Source organism: Hesperophylax consimilis, chromosome 29 (assembly GCF_061612785.1).
Source record: "Hesperophylax consimilis isolate HC1 chromosome 29, BYU_Hcon_1.0, whole genome shotgun sequence".
Lineage (NCBI taxonomy): Eukaryota > Metazoa > Arthropoda > Insecta > Trichoptera > Limnephilidae > Hesperophylax > Hesperophylax consimilis.
The window spans coordinates 1,491,145-1,518,386 of record NC_142864.1 but is presented as its reverse complement, the minus strand read 5'-3'; the positions used below and the strand labels follow the sequence as shown (position 1 = coordinate 1,518,386).

Here is a 27,242-nt window from a genome sequence, read left to right as displayed (position 1 = left end):
TTCATCACCTTGCAAACAAATATTGTAAACTTATCGACATATTTGGTGTTAATAACTTTGAGAGTTTCAAAAGGCAACTAATTTTAGACCTTTTTGCTAAGTATTAACTTGTAGTATTTATTAGCTTTAAAAAAAAGGTCAAGTCTTCATACTTTGATTTACTTTACCATATTATTTTCTAATTACCTTATGAGTAAATTATATTTAGCTATTTTATCCATGTACATGTTACACTTATATACATATACTGTCAACTTACTATGTAAAAGCCCAATAGGGCGTTAATAAATAAATAATAAATAATCTTAGTTCCGGAGGGAGTTTATTCCAAGCCTTCGGCCCAGATACTCCGAAAGCGCGATCACCAAACTTAGTATTTGGCTTGCGCTTAGGTTCTATCAGTCTGCCTACAGCTGATGATGTTGCTGATCTAAGAGTTTATTGTACATATAGTTTTGTATTTATACGAACCGGTGGATGCAGTCTGTTAGCCATTGGTTGATAATAGTTGGTCTCTAATTAGTGTTAAGATGGATCATCGTAGAAATGTATTTTATATTTTGTATAAAAAACGGCGCTATACAAATAATCCAAATATTATTACTATTATGACTTTCAATTACAAAGATACGATTTTCTCAAGAGGTGGATTTTGGTTTTCGTTCTGAACTGTGTTTTGTATCATTCTTAGTTTATTTGGGAGAAAAGGTGAGGTTTCTTCGTGCACACGGAGACGCACACAAATCACGCCCAAGATTTGATCAGAGTTATCCTAGAGTTATGTGATTATGTCTGTCAACAGCGTGTAACTTCATGTAGTCTGTACACCTCAGATACAATGTATGATATAATATGAGTATAATCTGTGTATGCCTCTGCATTCCGATCACCTAATTTCTAATTTGTTGTAAAAACTGTGATATTTGACAAGTCCGCATCGTACGGTAGCCTATTATGTCGCTCGTTGTTAAGTCAATAGTCAACAGTCACAGTCGGTCAACAGTCAATACGGCGTTGTTTATGGAGCGAGGAGCAGACGCAAATATTAACAACGCCAACAACAACTAACAACAGGAGTTGTCGTGGTAGCTGTTGTGGGTTGTTAGTTGTACGTCGTGTCGGTGTTAGGACAGGGGCGTAACTGATGCCCAAGCGGGCTGGAAAATCATACAGATACTGGAAATTTCTTTGTAATATTATTTTATGAATTAATTAATAAACAACTTGGCGATTCTGATAAATTTCTAAAACTCATTCCATTAAAAACATTTATTCCAACAATACTCCTAAACACATCATGTAAACCCACAAATAGCTGTAATTTTCTGTTTTTGTTTCTCGTGTTTGTATGACTTGTTGCATAGCTTTTATCAAATGTAATTTTATTCTTATTTTTTATGTTTCAAAGTATCTGTCAAATTAAAATTATACTACCAACCATGTAAAAGCCCTCTGGGCGTTAAATAAATAAATAAAATAAAAATTAAATTAGTGAATTATACTCGTTTACCTGACTGCCAAAAAAATAAGACGTCATTATTGCTCGTTGAATATTATTAGATTGATCAGTAGGAAAAAAATATTCGAAAAGGGGTTTTAAAATCTACTACGACGGATATTATCTATAATATTCACAAAATCACAATATTTTTTATAATCTAGTATAAATTTACAGTATTTTTTTATAATCTTATATAAATTTACAGTTTTTTTTATAATCTTATATAAATTTAGAATATTTTTTATAATCTTATATAAATTAACAGTATTTTTTATAATCTTATATAGATTTACAGTATTTTTCAAATGAATGATATTTACATTTAATTAACCATTTGTCGCCTTCTAACGGCCATGTGATTCCCTAATTAACTCCCCCCCCCCCCTCCCACACCTACATTAATTCTTCTGCCGATTTGGGTTTTTTCTACAAATGTATTTATGCAACCCAGTAGAGTAGACGTGTAATATCAATAAAATATGTAAGTATAGAAAACATATTAATATTTTTCAACGCATTGTTCCTCGAAACGATTCCACAGGAAATATTTTTTTGTGTAAAAAAGATAAAATTAAAAACCCAGCCCGGCCGCGGCTTTACGCCACTGGTTAATGGTTTGTTGGTCGTTACACCAGAATTGTACAAACCACTGTTTGGTCACGGATCATGTTGTGTTTGCTCCCAACAAATAACACATTCTCGTTGGTGTTGCGTTCAATAAATCTACGGCTTCACAAAAATTACTTCAATAATAAACAACATAAATGCTTTTTTAATCTGACCCGTTCTATGAAATAAACCTAAACATGTTTTACACTAGTAATGTTGCAAATACAAAACTTAAACATGTTTTATACCAGTATCTATTGTTGCAAATACAAAACTCAAACATACTTTATACCAGCATTGTTGCAAATACAAAACTTAAACATGTTTTATACCAGCATTGTTGCAAATACAAAACTTCAACCTGTTTTATACCAGCATTGTTGCAAATACAAAACTTAAACATATTTTATACCAGCACTGTTGCAAATACAAAAATTAAACATGTTTTATACCTGTTTTGAATAAGAAAATATAGGCCATTAAAGAACTTCTCTGAAAAGCTTTGCAAGTATTTTTTATTTTTTTATTGTGATAGCTGTTTCGGCGTTTAGTTTTGATAAAAATAAAAACTAAAATACAAACATAATTAAATTTTGATTTACTTTAAATAAAAATGAAATAATGTTAGTAAAAAGATTAGGTTAGGATTCCAAAAACACATGATTTTGCGATAATTTGTAGTGCTTCGCCTTAATCACTAAATTATGTGGGCTAGTTTAGATTGAATAAGGTAAAGTTATTTTTTTTTTCTACTATGTTATTTTCTGTCACAGTTCTGTTGTATCATGGAACCAAAAAGTAACGTAAAATATATGTGAATAGCATAAAAATCAACAGTTTTAAAACATACCCCTGAGACTGTCTGCCGGATGAGCTCCGTACAGATCGTAGGGTGCGCGCGCATATGGCAACGGGGGGTGGTGCGCCAGCGCTCTGGCGGCCAGGTACTGAAGCTCCCCGTGCAAGCTGGAGGCCGACAATCTGTGGACAAACACAACATTACAATTAATAATTAGTCGTAATAATGTTAGGATTATAAATATCACCTCAAGGGCGCTTAACCCTCCCTGGACGGCGGCGCTGTCAACTGATTTGACATAACTATAATTGTTTAATCATTGAAGACAATGTGAAAAGATTCGAACCCAGGATCTCAGCATTGCCGGGGAATTAGGCGGGTGCAAAATCCGTCGAATGCTCATAGATCATAAATGCGCTTTGGCAACGCCGACAAGGTGAAAAATGAGAGCTGGTATGACCTGGATATACAAGAAATGCAAGAGCGCTTAGAAAAATTCATCGACATCCGATACGAGTGTACCACCCCAGCCAGAAGCACTCCTGTCCCGGAGAGATCGGTACACCAGGGGACATTGATTTGTTAGAACTTGGAACACGTGCTCTAAAGGTACGTCCACACCGGTAACGAAATAGCAAAGTTGTATAACAATTGTTTTAAAACATGTATATATGTTGTATAAACTTTGTTGTACAACTTTTATAATTTTGTTATATAACAAGTTACAACTAGCAAACGCGTCCACACCTCATGAAACAAGAAATGCAACACTTTCAATCATTTGAGGATTCAGTAGTAATCATGGCTTCGGAGGAAGAGGTTTTGCTGGCCGCCGCGGCCTGTGTAATTATATCAACTCACCGTCAACCAACTCAGCGCAGATGGTGGGTGCGACCTTCGCTGGAAGCTCGACATCGTTACAGTGGAACTCACCTGATGGAGGATCTGATGGAAGACGGTAGAGATCCCCTTAGTGGGGAAATCAGGGATGATGGGAGTTTTCGGAATTTCGCTCGAATGAGCAGTTCTGACTTTGAATATCTCTTGATCAATGTTGCCCCAACTATTGCAAAGCAGGACACCAATTATCGATGGGCTATACCTGCAAGAGAAAGGCTTGCAGTTACTCTGAGATTTTTGGCGAGTGGTGATTCCTATCAAAGCTTGAGTTACTTATTCAAGATCTCAAAGCAGAGTATTTCCAAGATTGTTCCTGAAGTCTGTAGGGCCCTTATTGTCTTCTTGAAGGATGTAATCAAGGTATGTATATCAATAATTATATTCAAACAAATATTTTATTATGCAAACTTTAATATATATTATGCAAACTTATATACTATTACTTTCAATAATGCTAAATAAAATGAAGAAAAAAAAAACAATTAAAAAGCCAATTACATATCCAGTAAATTCAACGAGTCAGTCGTTGCTTGGTCAACGGGGCTAGGTTCGGCAGATGTGCTAGCTGCAGAGTAAGCATCTGGGCTGACAGCAGAGTAGACTTGCTGGGTACTAGGGTGCAACTGTGGGCTTACGTCACCGTAGAATTGTGGGCTTCCTTGACCGTAGACTTGTGGGCTTCCTTGACCGTAGACTTGTGGGCTTCCATGACCGTAGACTTGTGGTCTTCCGCGTAGATCTTGCCTTTCTGCGTGGTACAAAATGTTAGTAAGTTGATGTTTCGTGTCCACCACCAACATTTTATCTTTCAAATTTCTCAGGGCAATAGCTACTTGTTCCCCAAATACATCAAACTCGTCCCTGGTCCTGGCGCTAAGCTTTTTCATTACATCGTATGCTTCCCTGGCCATACTGTCGTTGTGGGATCTCTTTTTGCTGGGTCTTTTCATTTGAGATGGCGGAAGGAAAGTAGACTGTTCTTGCTCTGTCTGTGTCTCTTCTGGCCCCTATAAAGAAAAACAAATTTCATTAATTCAAAGAAATGAAGTGGGTTGTCAACAATAAGTATATGATGAAATATTTTCTTTTTTTGCAGACCCCAAGCAGTCAAGGAGAATGGCTTGATTTAGCTGCTGACTTTGACCAAAAATGGAATTATCCTCACTGCTGTGGCAGCATTGATGGGAAACATATTACGTTGCAAGCTCCCAAACACAGCGGTAGTGATTATTTCAACTACAAAGGGTATTTCAGTATTGTACTTATGGCCATCGTCAACGCAAACTACTGTTTTACTTATGTCAGCATTGGATGCCAAGGGCGAATATCTGATGGTGGCGTGTTTGGCAGTACAGAGTTCAAGAGGCTTCTTGAAACATCACATTTACATTTGCCAGCGGCAACACCTCTGCCTGGGAGAACACTGCCAACTCCTTACGTTTTTGTGTGTGACGACGCTTTTCAGTTACTGCCAAACATGATGAAACCGTATCCGGGGGCACAAGCAAAAGGTTCGCCACAGAGAATATATAATGGCAGACATAGCAGAGCAAGGCGCACTGTGGAAAATGTATTTGGTATAATGTCAGCTGTATTCAGAGTCCTCAGAAAACCCCTGCTTCTTGAGCCCCTAACTGCAGAAAATGTTGTCCTAACTTGTTGCCTCCTCCACAACTTTCTTCGAAAAAGTCAATCAGCATCATCGTACACCCCCCCTGGGACCTTCGATGATGAAGATACCTCCTCCGGTGAAGTTACACCTGGACATTGGAGAATCGTGGGTGAACCAACAGATACCTTTCTGCGGCTCAGAAGGATCCCGAGAAAACCCTCCGACGTCGGCAGAATGGTTCGTAATGAAATCAGCGCTTTTTTTCAATCTGAAGAGGGATCAGTGCCGTGGCAAAACAGATACTGAATGCGAGGGATTAAGTAGGTACCTACCTACATTGTTTTTCTCCTCCCACTTTCTTCTTAGTGACAAATAATTATTATGTAGGTACCTACTAAATAGGTAGTTAACTACTAAATTAAAGTTGAAAAATTAAACTGTATAAAATGTAATTAAAATTAATTAAAGTTTAATTAAAACTGAAGTGTGTTTACCTGTGCCTGATCTGACGCCTGTGTGGACTCATCTGGTTGCTGCAGTTCACCCGTGAGCTGCTGTCCGACTTCTTGTTGGTGCCTCGGTGTGTTTTTATCTTTTAGAAAAAGCAGAGAGTGGAAATATATCCATTTGGTCTTGTAAGGGGCATCAGCTCCGTCTCCACTCTTCCCTTTTTTCAATTCGCGCTGGAATTGTCCAATTAGCATCCGAACTTTCTTCTCCACCTCATCCACGTTTCCTTCAAAATCGGAAGCTAGATCAGCCCAACCATCTTGCTTTTTATTACGGTTTTTGTATTCATTGTGTTGTGGATCCCAAAGTACTGCTTTCTCACGATACTGCTCAATCAATCTTTCGGTATTCTCCTTCGTCCACTCCATCTCCAAAAGACCTCAAAAAATACCTCACAAAATACACAAAACAAAGAACGCCAGTCAAATTAAAAAAAACTCCACGCACTCAGACACACTCACTTACAGATAGTTCTCCATCAACTGATGGGAGGACACTGAAAGGTGGGTTGTTTGTTTTTTGTGTTTTTTTTTTTTGTTTTGTTGTGTGTGTGGACGAGCTTGCAACTTGTTATACAACCAAGTTATCTAATTCCTTTGATCTTTACCGACAACCTCTGGGTAACATGTAACCTGCTATAAAAACAGAAAAAAAGTTACACAACATCGTGTTATACAACATTTTTCAGTTGAATTTCTAACAAGTTACATAACATTGGTTATATAACTCTTTGTAACACGTTTTGTTACTGGTGTGGACGCACCTTAAGACTGGGAAGGATGTTGGAGTTTGATCAACCGGTATACTCGTATTACATGGCAATCTAATAAGCCAACATTGGAATGTATGATGGGACAGAAATAAAGTAATTGATTGAGCTTGAGCGAACAGCTTTGATTTTTTTCCTCGCTTTCTGCTTCTTTTGTTTCCCGTTTCACCCGATTCCAGCTTCTTCCTACCCACTGCCGTATATGTAGTTTATATTCCCGCGTATATATTTTTTCTTTTCTGATAATTGCTTCCCGTTTCGCGTTTCTAGCTTCCTGTTATTTTATGCTTTCCGCTACAGGCTTCCAGTTTCCCTCTGCTTCTTCCTTTCCGTTTCCCGCTTCCCACTTACTGGTACCAGGTTTTTGCTTTATCGTTTCCCGCTTCCCACGTATTGTTACCAGGTTTTTGCTTTATCGTTTCCCACTTACTGGTACCAGGTTTTTGCTTTATCGTTTCCCGCTTCCCACGTACTGTTACCAGGTTTTAGCTTTATCGTTTCCCACTTACTGGTGCCAGGTTTTTGCTTTACCGTTTCCCGCTTCCCACTTACTGGTACCAGGTTTTTTCTTTATCGTTTCCAGCTTCCTACGGCTTCTTACTTCATGCTTCCCGCTGTTTCTTGCTTCACGCTTTCCGCTCCTGCTGCTTCGAGTTTCCCGCCGAATCGTTCCGAGTCCCGAGTAAAGTTCCAATCTACCGTGACTAGATCGTCTTAGACAACAACCGAAATAGCGATTTCGTAGACAAATAGATGTTCAAGCTTTATGTAAAGATGATTATAATATAATATTTCTTCGTATATCTAAAAAACAGGAGACATCGCTACCCTTGAACATAAACTCATCCACTTGCTCCAAGGAACTCTTTGAACAACTTTATTACACACAGTGTTATGTACACATACTCATAAAATGAATAAATAAAACAGTGTAAAGCTCCCTTGTGATGATTTTATTACTTCACGGCGCCATATTATAAAACTGTCCAATTATGCACCGGATATACACAGGTTGCTATTTGCTATTTTATTATCAAAGATAAAAAGACAAAATACGATATCTCTCCAATCCTAAGTGCTTTCGGCTACAAACTTTAAATCCAAACGAATAAACAATTCAGAATAGGACAGTTCAAGAAGCAATCACATAAATAAGTTCAAATCCTCAATACAATGTCGTCAGCTAAAACGTTTCACGACAACAAAGGTGATAATTCACAGCGACGCTTGAAAGTGTCAACAAATAAGGGCGGTTTGCCCCGAAAAACTACCCCAAAAAAAACTGAACAAGAAAAATAAATTAAGGTATAAGACCTCATTAAAAACTATCTACAAATCGCTAATTTCTTGCAGCAACACCACATACAGCAAAAAGACAAATCATTACAACGAAACGAAGAGCTTGTACTAAGCTTTTGTTACTAAATGCCTTGAATTTTGCTTGCGTTAAAACTACAGCACGAAAAGCAATTAAGAAAAATTGCATAAAGACAAATAATTCAACTAGAAACTGGCACTTATACAAAACGATTAACATTTTTGTTCAATTCTTGTGCGAATGGTTGTCTTTTTTTACACTGCAGTTTATTTTATTTGTTTGTTGTATTCAGAATATATAAGCTCGTTAGAAATTTGATAGTTTCTCGGCAATCCGATACGGGCGGCGTTTTTATTTGTTTTGGATTTAGGGACCGCAAAAAAAATGTCTGGGCATGTTGACATGTGCTGGAAACATGGTAATTTATGACCAGAGGTTGGTGAGGTTAGGTTAGGGTAGGTTTTAGGGTGCAAAATCTTTTATTAGCACTTACCGGAACCCAAGTTTGGGTCGTTTTGCGGTGCGAATGTGTTTATTTTTAAATAAATTGGCACGTAATATTTTATGGCAACAGATGCGCAGCAAAATGAATTTAATTATTATTACAGGATTAGGATATTCAATTGATTGATTAACAGACAAAAATGTGTAAAAAAGGTATTAAATATTGATTATACCGTATTTAAACCTAAGCAAGCCTTCGTTTACTATGATCATTCTTTTAGTGTAACAGGCCCGCTTATCTGGAATAGACTTCCCTCAGTTCTTACTAATCTCCAGAATTTAGCTGAATTTAAACGGGCTTTAAAAACAAAATTATTTAAAAAATCTTACCAGTAATAAATCTTAACTTCTTTTCAATGTTTTGTAATAAGCCATATTCTAAAACTTCCTGTAATTGTTTGGTTTCGGTTGTCTCCTTATTGTACCTTTTTAAAATGTCTGCTCAGAAAATTCTCATTTCTGAGCACAAACTGCCTCCTGTTTTATATTATGTTTTAGTTTTAATATTCTTGTTTTGTCCTGTCCTGCTGTTATTGTTATTCTAAGTTTTGTCATCACTTTGTATAAACAGTGTATTTAGTGTTATAATATTAGATTTGTATTGGGTAAGGCACACTGTAGGAATAATTTTTTGTTTTTTTTTTTGTTTTAGGCAATTCACCCTAAAGAGAGTGCTATGTAGGAATAATTTTAAGAACCACTAATACTGAATTACCATTTTTAAGTTTGTTATTGTTAAGCGCACTTGAAGTGAAATAACACTAAACTGCACTATTTAAATGCCATGTTATTATTATTACTAAGCAGAATGTTAAGCTTTTTAACTCTTGACAGGCCAAGATGCCAAACAAAACGTCTGTAACCAAGTGGGTCTTCCGATGACCCCATGCATTTTTCTGTCTTATGGGCTTGCTATAGATATCCCAATTATTCAGTCAATTATTAATGGTAACTTATGTATTTGCGCAGGATTAAGTAAAATACTAAAATGATATGTATTTATGCTAATATAAGGAAGATAGTAATTTAGGGTACTACCTACTAGGTACCCCACTTGGCTGTGGGATAGAATGTAATTTTATAAACAAATTTCCAGTATTAAAATTCAATATAGAAAAAGTTTGTATGCGTATGGGCTCGCAAAACTCGAAAAGTAGTGAAAATCTATCAACAAATGGTTTAGTTGCATTTAAAGATACACTTATTTTAATGCCTATAACATATTAAATAACAGAACAAAACGTGTTTTGATTTTTTTCTATCTAGGGAATTTCATTTATTTATTTATTTATTTATTTATTTTTTCATGTTCTCCGTAAAACGGTTATTCACCAATACATTATGGAGAAGATTACAAATTAGACAAAAAGTATAGCAAAACACATAAAAAGGTCAGTTTCACTACTTTGTGACATACGTCAAAAGATAATTGTTAAACTGCCTGTAGGTTACGTTAAAAATGTCTTGATTCATATAATTAACGTTTCGGCATAACAAATATATAGATATTATCTTAAAAAAAACTTATTTTTTTAAACTTAAAATCTTAAAGAGTTAATGAGAAACTTGTATAAATTGGTAGAATATATATGGGGGCTTAATGCTTCAACAATTAATTATGCGCAATTTTTTATATCTTACCACTGACAGCATGGGCAGTAATCATAAAGGGTAAGGTTTTGAAGTGTATATTACATAGGTTAATAATCAATCTATTGATTTCGCTTATAAATGAATTTACATAACGCATCAAATGTGCAATAAAAACGAAGTGTTGATATTGCTTATACCTTGTTAGTTGTTAACTTGCGGCAGCTGCTGTTGTGTAGTTCTATCTTCTCTGCCTTCCACTGCGGAAACATTTAAAATTATGCAAAACATTATGTTTTCAATTCATCCGATTGAATGCAGGAGTTAATTTGGATAAATGGCTAATTTATTCACCGTGCCAAATTGATGTGTATTCATGTAACCGATGCAAATTTTAACCCAATAGAATTAAAATTGTGTAGGCTAACATTTCGACCCCTCCCGCAAGAGTAAGCAGTAAAACAAACTAGCGGTAGATGCTCTCAGTATCGCCCTGGTTAAAGACCACCATTCAGAATTGAAAGGCTATTTGAAAAGGCTTTAACCGTGTTTGGTGGACAGATCTGAATAGAGAGGTACATACTAATTTGAGGTATATAGTTAGTAATAACATGGATCATTGTATTATATATTTGTACAGCGCCCTTGAGATGATTTTGCACAAAAACCGGCGCTATACAAATCATCCAAATATTATTATTATTACTTCCCCATCTTTTACTAATCCTCACTAGACTCAGCCTCAAAACATACCCCAATTATATGTAAGACGTTTCATAGAATAGTAAAATACGTCAATACGTAGAATGTTTCTTTTCTTTTCAAAATTGTTAATGCTCTAATAAACTGCCCTTTTTTACTCTATCAAATTATGTTCAACGTTCCTAGAATTGGTTCCCGACTCATACATTATATTCCGTTACATATTAAAAAATATAAAACTAAGCTGGGGTATGACTCACCTTTACCGAGAATGTGCCGTTATTTTAACGATTTTTATTTTCTTCAGGGCCTCCTGTGTGGAGTTAATATAAAAAAATATATATATAAAAGTCATTCCATTGATTTGTCAATGTCATCATTGGCCACCTTCAAATAACGGTTGATTTGAAGGTGGCCAATGATGACATTGACAAATCAATGGAATGACTTTTATATGTCTCGTTAAAATAAAAATTTATATGTCTCGTTAAAATATGTCTCGTTAAAATATGTCTCGTTAAAATATGTCTCGTTAAAATAAAAGTTTATATGTCTCGCTAAGATAAAAGTCATTCCATTGATTTGTCAATGTCATCATTGGCCACCTTCAAATAACGGTTGATTTGAAGGTGGCCAATGATGACATTGACAAATCAATGGAATGACTTTTATATGTCTCGTTAAAATAAAAGTTTATTTATGTCTCGTTAAAATAAAAGTCATTCCATTGATTTGTCAATGTCATCATTGGCCACCTTCAAATCAAACGTTAATAAGACTTAAAGCTACCTATCGTGTTGATCTAAAAAATAATTACTGTTGCTGTTATGAAATGTATATGTAAGTGTATGCATGTAGGTGCATACATGTACATTATTCTTTACTTACAGCGTTGTGTTCATCAATGTTGTGTTTGTCTGTAATTAGTGATAGTATCAACCAAGTTTAATTAATGTAATTGTATTTCGAGAGCTTTGATATGAATCACTGTTGAAGTCTAAGAGAGAAAAAAAAAACTATATAATAAAATAGAGTGTGCTGAAGTAGACATTTTCTTCGATAATTTAAATGGATTACGAAAATTTTTTTTGCAAATATGATGCCATAATTATATTACATAGTATAACTTATGTACAATTTCACATTTGAGTGAGCTTTTACACAATTTTGGATTTTGATTTTCATTTGTTTTATTTTTGAATCGTTATTTAGATACATGCAAATTAATGTATGCTATGTCTGAGTAGATTTTTGTAATTGTACATATATATTTGTGTATTTTATAAATGGATTGTTCTCACGTAAGTGAGATCATCTGTAAAAACCCAGTATAAATAAATAAATTGGGAATGCCATAGTCTCACTGGCTCCAGACGGTTAAGAGCAGTTGGAACTCTCGTGCGGTATTTACATTAAAAAAGAGTGTATACAAAATTAACCCATTAAATCCCGGCCAAATTTTTTATTTATTTTTAAATTAAAAAAAATGTTAAAATAATTATTTGCGGCGCAAACGTTTGGTTGAGTGGCAAATTACCGTCAGGTGGCAGCACTGTGGGAGGTTCGCAGCGTCCAATTACGGAATCGAACCATTATGCGGTAGGACCGACGCATTATCGAAGCGATTACGCGCTCGCACGCTACACGCTCTGCTTTGACTGACGGCTTCATTGAGAATTATGTTAATCCAGCGATATAGAATGAAAGAGATTGGACTTGCAAGAAGAGAGGGGCTTCAAAGAATGCAGACAGCAAAAACAAATATTATTCGCTTTCTTGTTAAAAATGGGACTCCAACCTTTAACTAACGAATTGAAAGAGTTCCTAACAATGAATCAGTTAAAATCGAATGTTTTATGAGGACGGCGGAACACGTGTTCATATAAATATTGTTATTGATATACTGATATTTTCACAATCCGTCATGGTATTAAGGCGATGCCATACGTAGTAATGCAAAATCATGTGTTTTTGAATTGAAAATTTGGTCGCCTAGAAATGTTTCCTGTATATTGTTTCATCTCTGAAAATCATGTACTGTTTGTTTCTATACTATAAAATAAAATAAAATTAGAGAAATTAAGATACAGTTCGCACGTAGAGGACATAATTGTAACGCGTGTAATTGGAAATGAGAATATTAATTCCGGTATTTATTTTAATTAAATACATTTATGTTCTATAAGAGAGAAAAATAAACTTTTATGTTGGGCGGTACAACAGTGCAAGGATTTGCGACGGTTACTTTTTTTCCTGTGTCGGTCTTCGTCTGATTTCATCTTCGTCGTAAGAAGGGCCACCTAGAGAAATCTTTATCAATGGTTATAATGAAATCTGTGCGTGTTAAGTTCGCGTTTTGTGCATAAGAAAATTGTTGATTTAGATGTTTATTTGTTCGATGGGCAATCTTTGTTATTTTAATGCAATGAGCTTGCAACATTATTATGTAGTAAAATAAAATTTATAAAATATCAAAAAAATATATATACTTTAAAATGAAATGTGCAGACCAAACAGGAACAGGATTTATAAAGGAAGAACAATAAAGGTGTTTTATCGAATCGATGAACATCGAAATTACAAAGGAAATGGGAATAACACTGTAATTTGCACTTGAAAAAAAAACAGGGTCGATCAAGTCAGTCAAATATCCAACTAACTTTGAAATGTTAACAAAAAATTGCAAAAACAGTTAACTTCTTAAATAGGATAAGGGGACAATTAGACCCTAAAACAGGGAAATTGATCTACAATACAGTGGTATCCCACCTGAACTACTACACAAGTTAACTTCTAAGGTTCTAGTTAAGGCGATGCACTACGTAGTGTAATATTTTAAATTGAGCCGCTATCAATAACAACCCTTACGTAGATGGCGATAAGGTTTAAATTACCGCTTAACACCATCCGCCTGTTTTGATTTATGCAAGAAAAAAACACGGCCAAAAAGTGCCTTTTATTTTATTTAGTTGATGTTCAGTCATAAATATTTAATTTTTTTTCGATCATTTTATAAATAACTTAATTTGCCACATTATACAATAAAATCATAACCGAAAATGGGTTCGTAAGTAGGAGATTTTGAACTTTAAAGCAGTTTTCATAGGCCTTTACATTAATTTTTTTCTGGGCTTATAAAAAGACTTATTTAAAAAATAGTCGATTATTTCAAAGGCCAAGATGTATTCTACTCGCAGTATTTAATTAAAGCATCTGAAACATTTCTAGGCGACCAAATTTTCAAACCAAAACACATGATTTTGCATTACTACGTATGGCATCGCCTTGTAGGATAAGGGGAATGTTAGACCCTAAAACAAGGAAGTTGGTCTACAACACCACTGTAGCATCCCACCTGAACTACTATATATATAGCGATAGTTAAAATAATGGAAATAATTCAGAACAGCGGTATGAGGTCCACATTGTGCTATAGTAGATGATAGGCTAAAAACAATGCAACGCCAACTCAATATTCTAAGTGTGTGGCAACGTTTGGTCTATAATAACCTAGCATTTATATACAAGTTGAAAAATAAAATGTTACCAGTTAATATTTAAAAAAAAGTATTAGTATTAATAGTACAGTCCATGGCTATCCTACGAGAAGCTGCGACGATTTTAGGCTTCCTAAGACAAATTTATCGGCAACACAAAACAATATTTATTACAAAGGTTTCAAAATGTTCAATGAACTCCCTTTAAATGTTAAGGAAGCCAAAAGCCTAGCAGTTCTTCGTGGGTTATGTCTCAATGTTGTCCAAAATCCAAATATTAGTACGTAGTACGTACCGGAGTATCTAAATACTCCCACATTTCAGAGCATCTCAAAAATCTGCACCGTCTCAAATGTCCTGAAAGAATCCAGTTCAAGGTATGCTGGATGGTATTTAAGTCACTTAACGGAATGGCTCCGGCTTACTTATCAGAATTGTGTATTCCAGAAGATTCCAATTCCCGACAGTCAACCCTTAGGTCAGCAACGTCATCAGCTATCGGAAGGTTGAAGGAACCAAAGCGCACACCAGATACTAAGTTCGGTGAGCGTGCTTTCGCCGTGTTTTCGAATGAATTGCCGCATGATTTGAGAATGATCGCAGACTCGACAGAATTTAGGTCTAAACTTAAAACTCACCTTTTCAGACAGTCGTATCCATAATTTCAGAAACCTCAACTTTCACAGTCGACGGCAATTTAAATTAACAAAATGTAAAAAAAATACTAAAAATAAAATAAATAAAAATAATAATTAAAAATATATAAATAAAAATGATAACAACTAACAATTTGTAGGCTTTTTAAGACAGTTAAAATACAGTTAAGGGTTAAGTTTTTCCTTTGGGGAAGATTTAACCCGGACAACTAAAATCGGAAGTTTAAAAAAAAAACAATTTGTAGGCTTTTTAAGATAGTTAAAATACAGTTAAACTAAAATAAAAACTATAGCAGACTTAAGGTCATGCGATGACCAGTGTTTTTTGATATAGTGTCCTCTGCGTGCAGTTTTATCTTTTATAAGCATAAACTTTTTAATGTGAGTGTGTTTGTCGGAAGTGACTTGCCAGGTAAGTATGTTTTGGTATCTTTTCTAAATAACAAATGTAGATCCTAAATGGAAATAAATTGCACAGCGCCCTTGAGGTGATTTTTCACAAAAACGGCGCTCTACAAATTATCCAATTATTATTATTATTAGTAGGTATTGGAATATTTTTATAGTCGTTTTAGAATAGATGTACACTATATATAAAATATTAAATTTTATAACTAAATGAAATATATGAAGAGATGGGTTATGTCAAGAGCCCGCAAAAAATTAAACATTATTATATTGCCTGAAAGTCCCATAGGCTACGGGCAGAGAGATTCTTGAGTGAAAGGTACAAAAAACAAGGAACATGTGTGTCCATCCTCTCTACCCACCCCGGCAGCTGGTACTAATTATATTTTAACTTATTTTTCTGCTCAGCATACTTTTTAGAGCACCTCAAGATCTACACGACGACGCACGAATAACTATGTAACCCTTTCCGTTTCAGTTTTGACTGATTATTTGGTCGCGCAGAGGCTTTTAAGACTTTTATCTGACCCCCCTCCTTGCTTGATTCAACAAGCAACAGACAATAAACAGACAATAGTCTATTTAAGGATATCCACGCCACTTAGCGCCACAACCCTTGGGCCACGAGATATATTTCAATACATCTTTATTTATATAAACAAAATCATTTCATCGCTAACTCTGGTGGGAGTATTGGAGCCTTTAAAAAAAGTTTTAAAGTTATAAAAAAATACAAACTACATTTCTTAACACTATATGGTCGGGCATTTTACCGCCAAATTGGGGGCGAAGCGCGGGTGTTTTTTTTTTTAAATTTTAGCGCCAAAATTAGACTTTCCGCAAAATATTCATATCTTATAATCTATTTGATATTTTTCGATGACACTTTCAGTGTTTTACTTTAAAAAGATGTCTCTATTTATTTACTTAGCAATGTATGTGTAATTCCTTTTTTTATGAACAAAAACTTTGTACTTTCTCTGGAATCATAGAAAAAACAGTATTTCACAATCGAAATAACATATCGAAATTTATACACACAAAATTACAAGATTATTTAGAAATTTTCAATATATATAAAAAAACCATAACCTAATAGTGCTTCAATGTGTGATAGCGTTCGAAACACTTTCCTTTGTGCAGGGGCACATTGCAAAACTTGCAAATGTACCGCGTTTCACTGCGTAGTTTGTGAGCGGAACATCCGCACAACGATTTTACTATTTTTATTTTTTTACTATGTTTCAAACTTATTGTATTGACAGGTAGATAGATCGGGTACCGCCGACAATAGAAAACACATGACCCCGCACCCATTTAGAACCCCTTGTTTACAAGTTTCCCGCTCCTTACAGCTTTGCGCAACAAAACGAGTAAATTCGTCTCCCGCGTCTTACTGTAAAAAGGCATATGACGAGTTTTCTCGTTTCCCGCAAAGAATGTGTTAATAAAGTCAAAAATTTGAATGCAGAGTTTTCATCAAAGGTTGGTGGTCATGCGCCGTATAAATTTGGCGTATAATATAATAATGGATGTATACTGCATATGGCATTCTGCATATTCTGTATACTGTGGGAGCAGGCTGAAAGGGTTAATTTGAATTTATTGCTAATTTATGCAATCGAAGATATGGATCAGAAAACGCACGCATGTCGCGGCAATGAATGGGTTAACACTTACAAAACCAACCAAAAACAATTTTGTAATTCTCTAGAATATTATTATAATATTGTTGTTGCTTTTGCTATCTTTAAATTGATATTAATTATGAGTGATCTATTCCGAATTGAAAAAAATATATATTCCTAATTTATTGACTCCTAGGCCCCAAACAGGTCAATGAAATTCATAATGTGTCCAAAAACAAAATTCGACATTTGAAAATGTTTGATCAATTTGCAACAATTTAAGTAAAAAAATTGAGCTTTTTCTGGCACACGGACACGCCCAAAACACGGCGCAATCATAATTAGGTACTGTCAGTGTTTTTTTATTCTCGAAAAAAAAATGAAGGTGAATTTATTATTAAATAATTTATTATCTATACCGAATTAGAATGTTGCACTATTTGAAAAGGGCGATTTCTCTATCATAATGACCTTCTAACCAGTGGGAATCGTTTCGTGGGAATGAGCGGTTTCAGATCGTTTTTTAAATCAATAATTAAGAATGAAAATTACGTATTTTTAGTACGATAATCATAATTAGAAAAATAAACTTTAAATTTTCTATTTTCTCTAAACATTCTATTGCGTTATGCGTAATAATCAAACAAAAAAAAAACAATATTCACACAGTTTAATTTATTTATATATTATCGAGTAAGCCATGAAGGATTCAAAGTGTTAAAAGAACAACCCTTTAAATTCTGAACGAAATGCAATCAATTGCTTGTAAATTGATAACACATTGAAGAGATTATTCCCATTATTGGGATCGTGTATGTTTAATCAGGGTATCTATAATATTAGCACGAGGGAAGAAAGGAGATTTTTGCAATGTGCACCAAACTCATGACGTACTTACACAAAAAGAAATCTAATATGCAAATTTGGGATCGATAAATCAATATTTATTATATTCATGTAGGTACCATTTAAGTATTCAATACGTTGCGATATGGCTTTGTAAGGGTATTGAATATTTGCATTATAAACAATGGCATCAAATCGAAATACATTTCAAAATGGGTTGTATTCTCGCTATTTTGGCCGCCAGGTGGTAGCATCTGAAAGATAATCCCAGGGGGGTATAAGACCGTCCAAAAATTGGAACCGTAATATTGTGACGTCATATGATTGCCTAATTATATCCACCAATGAAAAACTCTTAATAGCCCAGTCAATGAAGGTTTTGTGTCGGAACTAATTCCCCGGAAGCTGAATTTTTCACAGACGTTAGAAGACCTTTAGACATGTATTTTTACAAAAGTCCCCGACTTTCCCCCTTGTGCTTCCTTCCCCACCCCCCCTTGAATATATTTTTCAAAGCCTTTCGGAATACGCTAATATCTCCTTAATGGTTTTATAAAATCAGATTATTTATTTTTTGTTTAGTTTCTTATTAGTTATTCTAAAAAATTGTATTCTTTCATTTTTGCAAGAAAAGCTATACAATCTCTACAATTTATTAGTAAAGGAAAAATATCAGTTTTTAAAATAGTATTTCAGAATATATTTGCACATAACTTTTTTCTGAGCCAGTTAACGAAAAAAAATAAATCAACAAAACTTGTAGACAATATTTCTAGCTATGAAATAATGTATATAATGATGGGTTTTAATTTATAATAAGGCACGTAGGCTGTCAATAAGGAGCACGGCGCGCGGCGGCTCGAACCCGCAGCGGTTCGCGGCGCAGCGAGAAATTACAAAAACCTTAGGAAAGTAATGATTAATTCATGTGTTTGCTTTTTTTATAACAAATTCATCTAACGTTGAAGAGTTTTATTGTTATTTACCAGGTTTAGTTCGGAGGGGAGGGGGGGAATATAAATATTTTCCCCTGCCCAATGAAGCGCTTTCATTATCAGCCAACCGCCGTGCCCCGGTCTGGCTAAACAGTCATATTATGTTGTATGATTGTTTGTAACTTATTATTTAAATAAGCCAAAAATACCTACAACAGCGTAGGACTACCCTTTCACAACATTAAAATATTGCAGACCTTATGTTATGGCGAAGTTCTGAAAAATCTTTTGTGGAGATTCTCACTTGTTTTATTATGTGTACAATAAAATACCGAAACAACAAATCACTTAAAATATTGCATAGATCTAAAATGGTTTACTTTCAAACAAGCTTCTTAAAATATACCTCAAAAAATATTATAATGAAAAAACGGTTTGTAAATTATATTATATACTTATCAATATTATCTATGACAAAATTAGGCAAATATTTAAATAATTTTCTAGTCAAGAGAGTCTTCCATTTATTCGTCATACTGGGGTGTGTTCAGACATGATAATCCGTTACGGTTGTAGCACATGGCAGAGCAGGTAAATCCAGATTTTCTGCAGCCACATCCAGTAATTTCCACATCCAGACTTGCAGGAACAGTAAACCATAGAAAGAAGGTCATCAGGAGCAAATTATTTCAAAAATTTATTCTTTCCACCATTTTCATTTACATTTTCATACCTCCATCCCCAGTTTATAGGGTTTAGTTTGTTTCCTAACCAAAACTGTACTTGCAAATAAACTCTCAACAAATGTTGATGACACGATTCTGAAGTCGGTGGTAGTTTTGCCAAGTCAAATTTAGTTTTAAAAGCTGATTTTGTCGTTAGTCTGGTAAACTTATAGTATCGAGCTTCGTTTCAATTAGAGTAGCTACCAAAACCATACATGGCGAGAGCGAATTTTTCTCCATTTTGCAACAAGTTCTCTTCAGTTGCATCTTTTTCCAGAAATGCTTCAGCTGCGGGTTTTGCTTCGGGATTGTTTTTCATCATGTCAACAACTTTTATCTTTCCTAACCCATATAGTAAATAGTAATTATAATTATATGAAATGTATTAACTGTATTAACTGCATTGTATTAACTGTACACGTGACTTTATTTGTACATAATATGTGAAATGTTAACTCTTCTTCCATCCACAAGCGAAGGCTTTTAATGGAAGACCAGTAAAATTATAATATAAAAAATGTAACTAACTAAAAAAATAATAAAAAAATATAAAGATAGGGTAGTATCACAGCCCGTAATGGCATGGGTAAATAGCATGTGTTTTCGAATATCTTTATGTAACATTATAGGTTTCTCTATGATGTAGAAAGTTCTTGAAGGGGGCTTTCCACCAACATCTTTACAGAAAAAAATAGATTTTTCTTCAGGAGCAAGACTTACAAGTAATACCAAAAGATCACTATCCGTGCCAACAACAATCACTTTTGAGAAGATGTTGAGTTGTTCGATGCCGGTTAGTGCAATGTCAATATCGGCATCACCTGCGGCCGTGACTGTTTACAAACCAGATTCACTAAATTCATGACACAGTGCTTCTTTCATTATTTTTTTTGTTTTTCTTACCTATTAGATAAGACAGCTTCATTCTTAGTCAAACAACGTGTAGTGCAGTTTAATTCAATATCGCACGATGAGTTGTTAGCCGACCTTCATCTTTGTTCTTCATATTTTACAGTTGGTTCTTCAGGGTATCCATCGAAAACGACAATAGAATGTTTGCCAAATTTAGTATGGACGAAACGTGAGTATGATTTAATGATGTCTCCGTAAGTAGTTTAAGTTTGCCAAACAACAGAGTGTAGGAGGTATCCCCCATCGATGACTATTGCAGCATTTTCCAAATCAACTTCGTCATGAATACTTTCGCCATACATGATTTTGTTCCTTTACGAAGGGAGACTTCATCAAAAATAGAAGGGGTCTTGAAGCCAATTCATATCCTAAGTAGGTCTAAAGCTTGCTAGGACTATCACTAATGCACAGTATTCTGTTAAATAGCTGCTGGGGGTTTACTGTAACTTGTCTCGTCTCAACAGTTGCGGATTTGAATCTTGCTGGGTAGTCACCATGTCTTTCCTTTTCAGTCGTATATCTCCAAAATTACATCCTTCCATTTTTTGCATAGCTGCCAGGCCCACCTCATAAGCGTTATCACAATTGACACTATTATCCGAAATAAACCCTGAAGATAAAGACACCAGCTCCCCCAAGAGCTTGGTGAACGGGCTGTGCTGTCTTAGCCATGATATGTATTTTCCTATATCTAGCTAATCCCTTTTCTTCTGCGATTCACGCAGCTCAATATGCTGTTCAGTAAAATGAAATTCTATACCGATGAATTCTTCAATGCTCTCTTGCACTTTCACGCAGTAAGTGGTTCCAAGTTTCCACTTTGACAAAGCGCTGTCAGTGATTCCGCGCCCAAGTGTCAAACCTCCTACTGACTTCATTGGTCGCATGAGACACTGCTCGATGATCATGTCCGTCCACGTACCGGACCAATATCTGTGGCTTCTTCTTAATGTTAAGTACCCATTTTCAGTGAATAGTTTATATTCTTCTTTAGTTATTCTTGATTCGAGTTGCAACATACTTTGAACGTACATATGTGCTGATTTTGCGTATGGTAAATGTCCTGCCGGGTGGAAAAATGGAAGCATATCAACAATAGTATTTAGGTGCATTTTCCGATTCTCGGACTTCTCTGCAAATATAAATCTAAGCATGAGGTCGATACAATGTAGAAGGTAAAGCCACAACTTGGCAGTCCTACTCGATGATTCCTTAATCCCGTCTTCACTTGCATCAGTATACGAAATCGTCTCTTCTAGATTGTCATAATTATTACCCTTCTCATATCTTTATTCCACGTAACACGTAAAATCTTGATACATATTTTCTATTTGTCTTAATTTCCCATCAATATCTCGGTATTCTTCTCTGATTACGTGGACAAGAGACGCTGCTGTTAAAGTGTAGGCTCTGTTTGCCCGAGAATATTCATGTCCCTGGAGCATCTGGGTTACTGTTGAGGACGCGTAAACTGATTCCCATAAATTTCCCACATACCTTTATTTAAATAATAAGTTACAAACAATCATACAACATAATATGACTGTTTAGCCAGACCGGGGCACGGCGGTTGGCTGATAATGAAAGCGCTTCATTGGGCAGGGGAAAATATTTATATTCCCCCCCTCCCCTCCGAACTAAACCTGGTAAATAACAATAAAACTCTTCAACGTTAGATGAATTTGTTATAAAAAAAGCAAACACATGAATTAATCATTACTTTCCTAAGGTTTTTGTAATTTCTCGCTGCGCCGCGAACCGCTGCGGGTTCGAGCCGCCGCGCGCCGTGCTCCTTATTGACAGCCTACGTGCCTTATTATAAATTAAAACCCATCATTATATACATTATTTCATAGCTAGAAATATTGTCTACAAGTTTTGTTGATTTATTTTTTTTCGTTAACTGGCTCAGAAAAAAGTTATGTGCAAATATATTCTGAAATACTATTTTAAAAACTGATATTTTTCCTTTACTAATAAATTGTAGAGATTGTATAGCTTTTCTTGCAAAAATGAAAGAATACAATTTTTTAGAGTAACTAATAAGAAACTAAACAAAAAATAAATAATCTGATTTTATAAAACCATTAAGGAGATATTAGCGTATTCCGAAAGGCTTTGAAAAATATATTCAAGGGGGGGTGGGGAAGGAAGCACAAGGGGGAAAGTCGGGGACTTTTGTAAAAATACATGTCTAAAGGTCTTCTAACGTCTGTGAAAAATTCAGCTTCCGGGGAATTAGTTCCGACATTGGGTCTTTTTTTCCCTTCATTGACTGGGCTATAAAGTCTATGGAACAAACTTTCAGAGTTTTTCATTGGTGTATAGTATAATAAGTAGTCTCCGAATGAGAATTGTATTGTCTATATATTGGAATATCTATGGTTTTTAGGTCCAATTTGTTTCATACAAAAGGCCCGAAGATATCGAATTGTTTATTTATGGACGGTCCCATACGAAGGATTTAATACGTTTTCTACGCTGGTTGAGACAATTTAAAGTTTATGTCGTAACTAACTAACTAAGTAACCATCACGCCGTATGTTGTTTTGCTGTAATTTTTTTATTTTTTATGATAAACTTTGGTACTGCTTGTTATTCCGCCTTCTTGGGGAGTAAACCGATTCATGTCTTGTCGATTTGTATTCTGCGTTTGTTTACTTCACAAATGTCAAAACCGAATTGACATTTGCGCCATTTGCAAAAGTTATCGCGTTTTCCAATAGGGTGATTACTTTTGCCCCAACTAGGATAATAAGAAACATTTTACGCGGAATGCATAGTAAAATTTTCATTTGTCAGAAATAATTATTTCAGACGCTTCTGAAATTTTTATGCCGTTTCATTTTACTTTTGAAGCAGAAAACAACAATCAATAGAAAAAGTGCGTCTAGACGGTAAAAAAACTAATCGAAATGACATAATGTCATATTACGTAGATTTTCAAAGATATCACACCCAAATGCATAACAAGATTGAGGCAAGAATTCAGACTTTGATTGATTAAGTAGTTGGGTACCTACAATATAATTATTTTAATTCGGGTTAAAAAGTAAAGACAGTTTTATCATAATTCAATTTTGAACTGCCGGCCTCGATCTGGCTTGGTTATAGGTATATATATGACCGGTCGGTGGCCGAGTTGGCATCGCGTTTGGGTCTCACCCAGGCGTAGTGTGTTCGATTCCTCGGCTGGCTAAGTCCTCCACCACAACACAAGCAAGATTTTCAGCTTACTGTGGTGGTAGTAGGAGATTTTCAAATATTGTCAGGTTATTCGTAACCTGGGAATGTTTGAATTTCTTAAAAAAAAAAATAATAATCAAAAGCTAAGTAAAGAAAAAAATACAATTTCCTTGCTGTAGAACAACATAAAGAAATTGAGAAACAACATGAACAACAAAACAAAGCACTCTTAAAATTCCCTCTTTTGTCCAATCAGTGGTCAAATCGGCGTGAAAACACCGCCATCGAGCTGCTAACCGCAAAAATCGACAACCGAGAACTCAACCAACCGTGTAACAGAGTTGGCAAGCAACAAATTACGTAAGTAACCAATGCTTTAATATATGTAGCTAAATGACCAAGAGATTCTGAAGTAATTAAGAATGTCATGTGATAAATTAGGAACTCAGAATGGCCTAGAACAGTCTTTCTCAAAGTGGGTTAAAACTTATAACGCCCCCTTGTGGGCGCAGGAGGCTATCAGGGGGGCAATAGGAGGCTTAAAGAAAATTAGGGGGCGTTAAGGCGATGCACTACGTCGTGTAATATTTTGAATCGAGCCGCTATCAATAACACACCTTACGTAGATGGCGATAAGGCTTACATTCCCGCTTAACACCATCCACCTGTTTTGATTTATGCAAGAAAAAAACATGGCCAAAAAGTGCCTTTTATTTTATTTAGTGGATGTTCAGGCACAAATATTTAAATGTTTTTCGATCATTTTATAAATAACTTAATTTGCCACATTATAAAATAAAACCATAACCGAAAATGGGTTCTTAAGTAGAAGAATTTGAACATTAAAGCAGTTTTCATAGGCCTTATACATTATTTTTACTGGGCTTATGAAAAGACGTATCTAAAAAATACTCGATTATTTCAAAGGCCAAGATGTATTCTACTCGCAGTATTTCATTAAAGCATCTGAAACATTTCTAGGCGACCAAATTTTCAAACCAAAAACACATGATTTTGCATTAGTTTTTAGATTAGTGCATCGCCTTAAGAAAATCTAGAGGGGCGACGGCAGACAAATTATTATTATTGAAATCTGACGGAATCAAATAATAATAATTTGTTTTTCTTCCTCATAACAAAACTGGGTATTCGCCAACTTGATAGTTAATTTTAAATTAAGTAAGACTCTAATAATTGAATTATATCTTTTCTATCACCATCACTGGTTCCTAAAAGTTTGTATGGAAAACTGTATCGGACAACCCACCTTCAGTGGTAAAGAAAATTCTAATCTACAAGTTTGTGTTAAATACTTCTATATTTCTAAATATGATTAAGTATAAGTTTTTGAAACATTCTTTGATCTCAGAAATATCGCTAACTAACCATAGATGACGGATTTCGGAAATACCGTATTAAGAGGAAGCTACAAGCCAAAAATGTGTATATTCTTGGTATACCTTATGTTGTAGGTAATAGGCATTAAAATCGCTTGACAAACGGAGTCTAGAAACGTTCGATTTCAAGCACAAAACTGGTTTTTATTTATTTTGTAAATAATTTTATAAGAAAGCAAAAAAGTTAATCAAGTGAAACTGTCACAGATAATCTTAAGAGTAATTTATTTTTTGATTTGTATTCTACTCAAGCGAAACGATAGGAAAACCTTCAATTTATCTAAAGCATATTTTTAGGTATTCATAATGTACACCAATTCGTTATAAAGATTAATCAAAATAGTGATTTGGCATTAAAGCTTCGCTTTAACCATACTAAAACCATTTCAAGCCATCTTTAAATTCTGGATTGTGGTCTTTCACCAAGTGACTCGAGAGTATCAATACAGATCTGATGATTGATCTATAAAGCCTAGTTTATTTGTTCAAGAGAGAGGTCAAGCAACATCATTTGCTAAAAGTTCATTTCAATATTAATTGATAAGTCGAAATAAAGATATGTGTTTGTTAACAAGTCGTGAACATTTTTAAAAGCTCCAACAAAATAACAATATGACCGACGGTGTCTAGATGAAAGTCTGCCGCAAAAGGCTAGAGACAGAAAGAGATGGCTATATTTATGACAGGTGTAGACAACCATTTAGTTATTATAAAAAAATCTTTATTTTTAATTTCAAATTTTTTTTTTCATTATTTTAATATTACATCAAATTACAATAATGAACTAATGACCTAATTACCCATTTTATTTATTTATTTATTGGACAATTTGTACAGCGTCGCTTTTGTGGGATATCACCTCAGGGGCGCTTTACAGTTGATGCAGGTATTACAAAAAATATAAATATTACAAAAATAACGTAAAGTTAAGTTAAGTAAAATGAAGTACAGGAACAGGTGACACGAAGATAGAAGATGGAGACTCTGCATATACTAGCTGTACCCCTTCACGTGTTGCTGTGGCTCAGTCAGTGTGTGTAGATAAGGAAACAATACCGCATGTTTCTTTTACGTCCAATAGATGGCGCTGTTTAAAAAATATATGTTTTTTCCTGTCAAAGGTGACATCTAAGATAATATAGGTATATAAAAACACGCGCATATTCAAATGCAAAATTGTGTAAAAATTTCAAAGAAATCGGTGAAGAATTTTCGGAGATTTAAGATTTTGAAAAAACGAACATTTGCATTTTTTCATCGCAAACCGGCGCTATATAAATTTAACAACTTGTACCATATAGGATGTATCAGCACTAACTAAAGGATTTTAACCAGCGATTCCTGAGCATATTTTGAGTTGAAAATGTAGATTTCATTTTGTTTGATGATATATTTTTATCAGTAAAAAAAAAAAATCTAATTGAAATCTTAAGTCCCCACTTATCACACGATGCGCACTCTTTCTAGTCTGTATGGCGCTGCTGGAACGATACGGTGTGCGTATCACGTGACCTACTAGGCTGTACACAGTGGCGAGGTGTGATGGAAAAATATTATTATTGTTTTTAATTTTAAAAAATATCATCGGACGAAAAAATAACATCTACATGTTTTAATACAAATATGCTTAGGAATCGATGGTTATAATCCTTCGGGTTCGTGCTGATACAACCTTTATACGTATTTTTCAAAATACTATTTTAACAAAATTCACATGATCTTGAAAAGGTAATGTTAAACTAATATGCAATATTAACTTAAAATTTTTGTTTGAGCTTTTTCGCCAAAATTTGTGGGTACATATTTTTATACTTTCCATTACGTTAATTTTAGTTTTTATTTATAAATTTCCACCAATATGAGATAACTAACTACCATAATATGTACTCCTCATTATTCATATCACTTATGGAGGGAAATAATATGGATTCTTCAGTGGACATTTTCAATTTATCACTTATTAAATACAAAAGATTGTGTTGCTAAGGCGCTGAAGCACAAATTGAAAAAAAACTATTAAATACTAGTATAATTTTATAAACTATTCCTTTGTAAATGCTCCTAAAAAGGGCATTAAAAAATAAATAAATGTGGTCATGAAATGAAACTAACCGCTTCTGTGGCAGAAATGTTAAACTCGAGTCATTTTTTTTAAATGGAAAAAGGTTTACAACTCCTTATCAAAAGTCAATGTATTGAGAGAAAGGCTTAGAGCACACAAGAGCAAGTGAGATGGAA

At 34.6% G+C, this 27,242-nt stretch overlaps 1 protein-coding gene across 3 annotated transcripts in view; it reads right to left on the bottom strand.

Moving 5' to 3' along the window:
* The window catches only part of ci (transcriptional activator cubitus interruptus), a 216,204-nt gene that overhangs the window by 59,334 nt on the left and 129,628 nt on the right, over positions 1–27,242 (bottom strand). For all 3 annotated transcript variants that reach the window (XM_089649155.1, XM_089649156.1, XM_089649157.1), the window contains exon 3: positions 2,961–3,091. In XM_089649155.1, the coding sequence (XP_089505281.1) occupies positions 2,961–3,091 (131 nt within the window). The remainder of the gene's footprint in view (positions 1–2,960; positions 3,092–27,242) is intronic.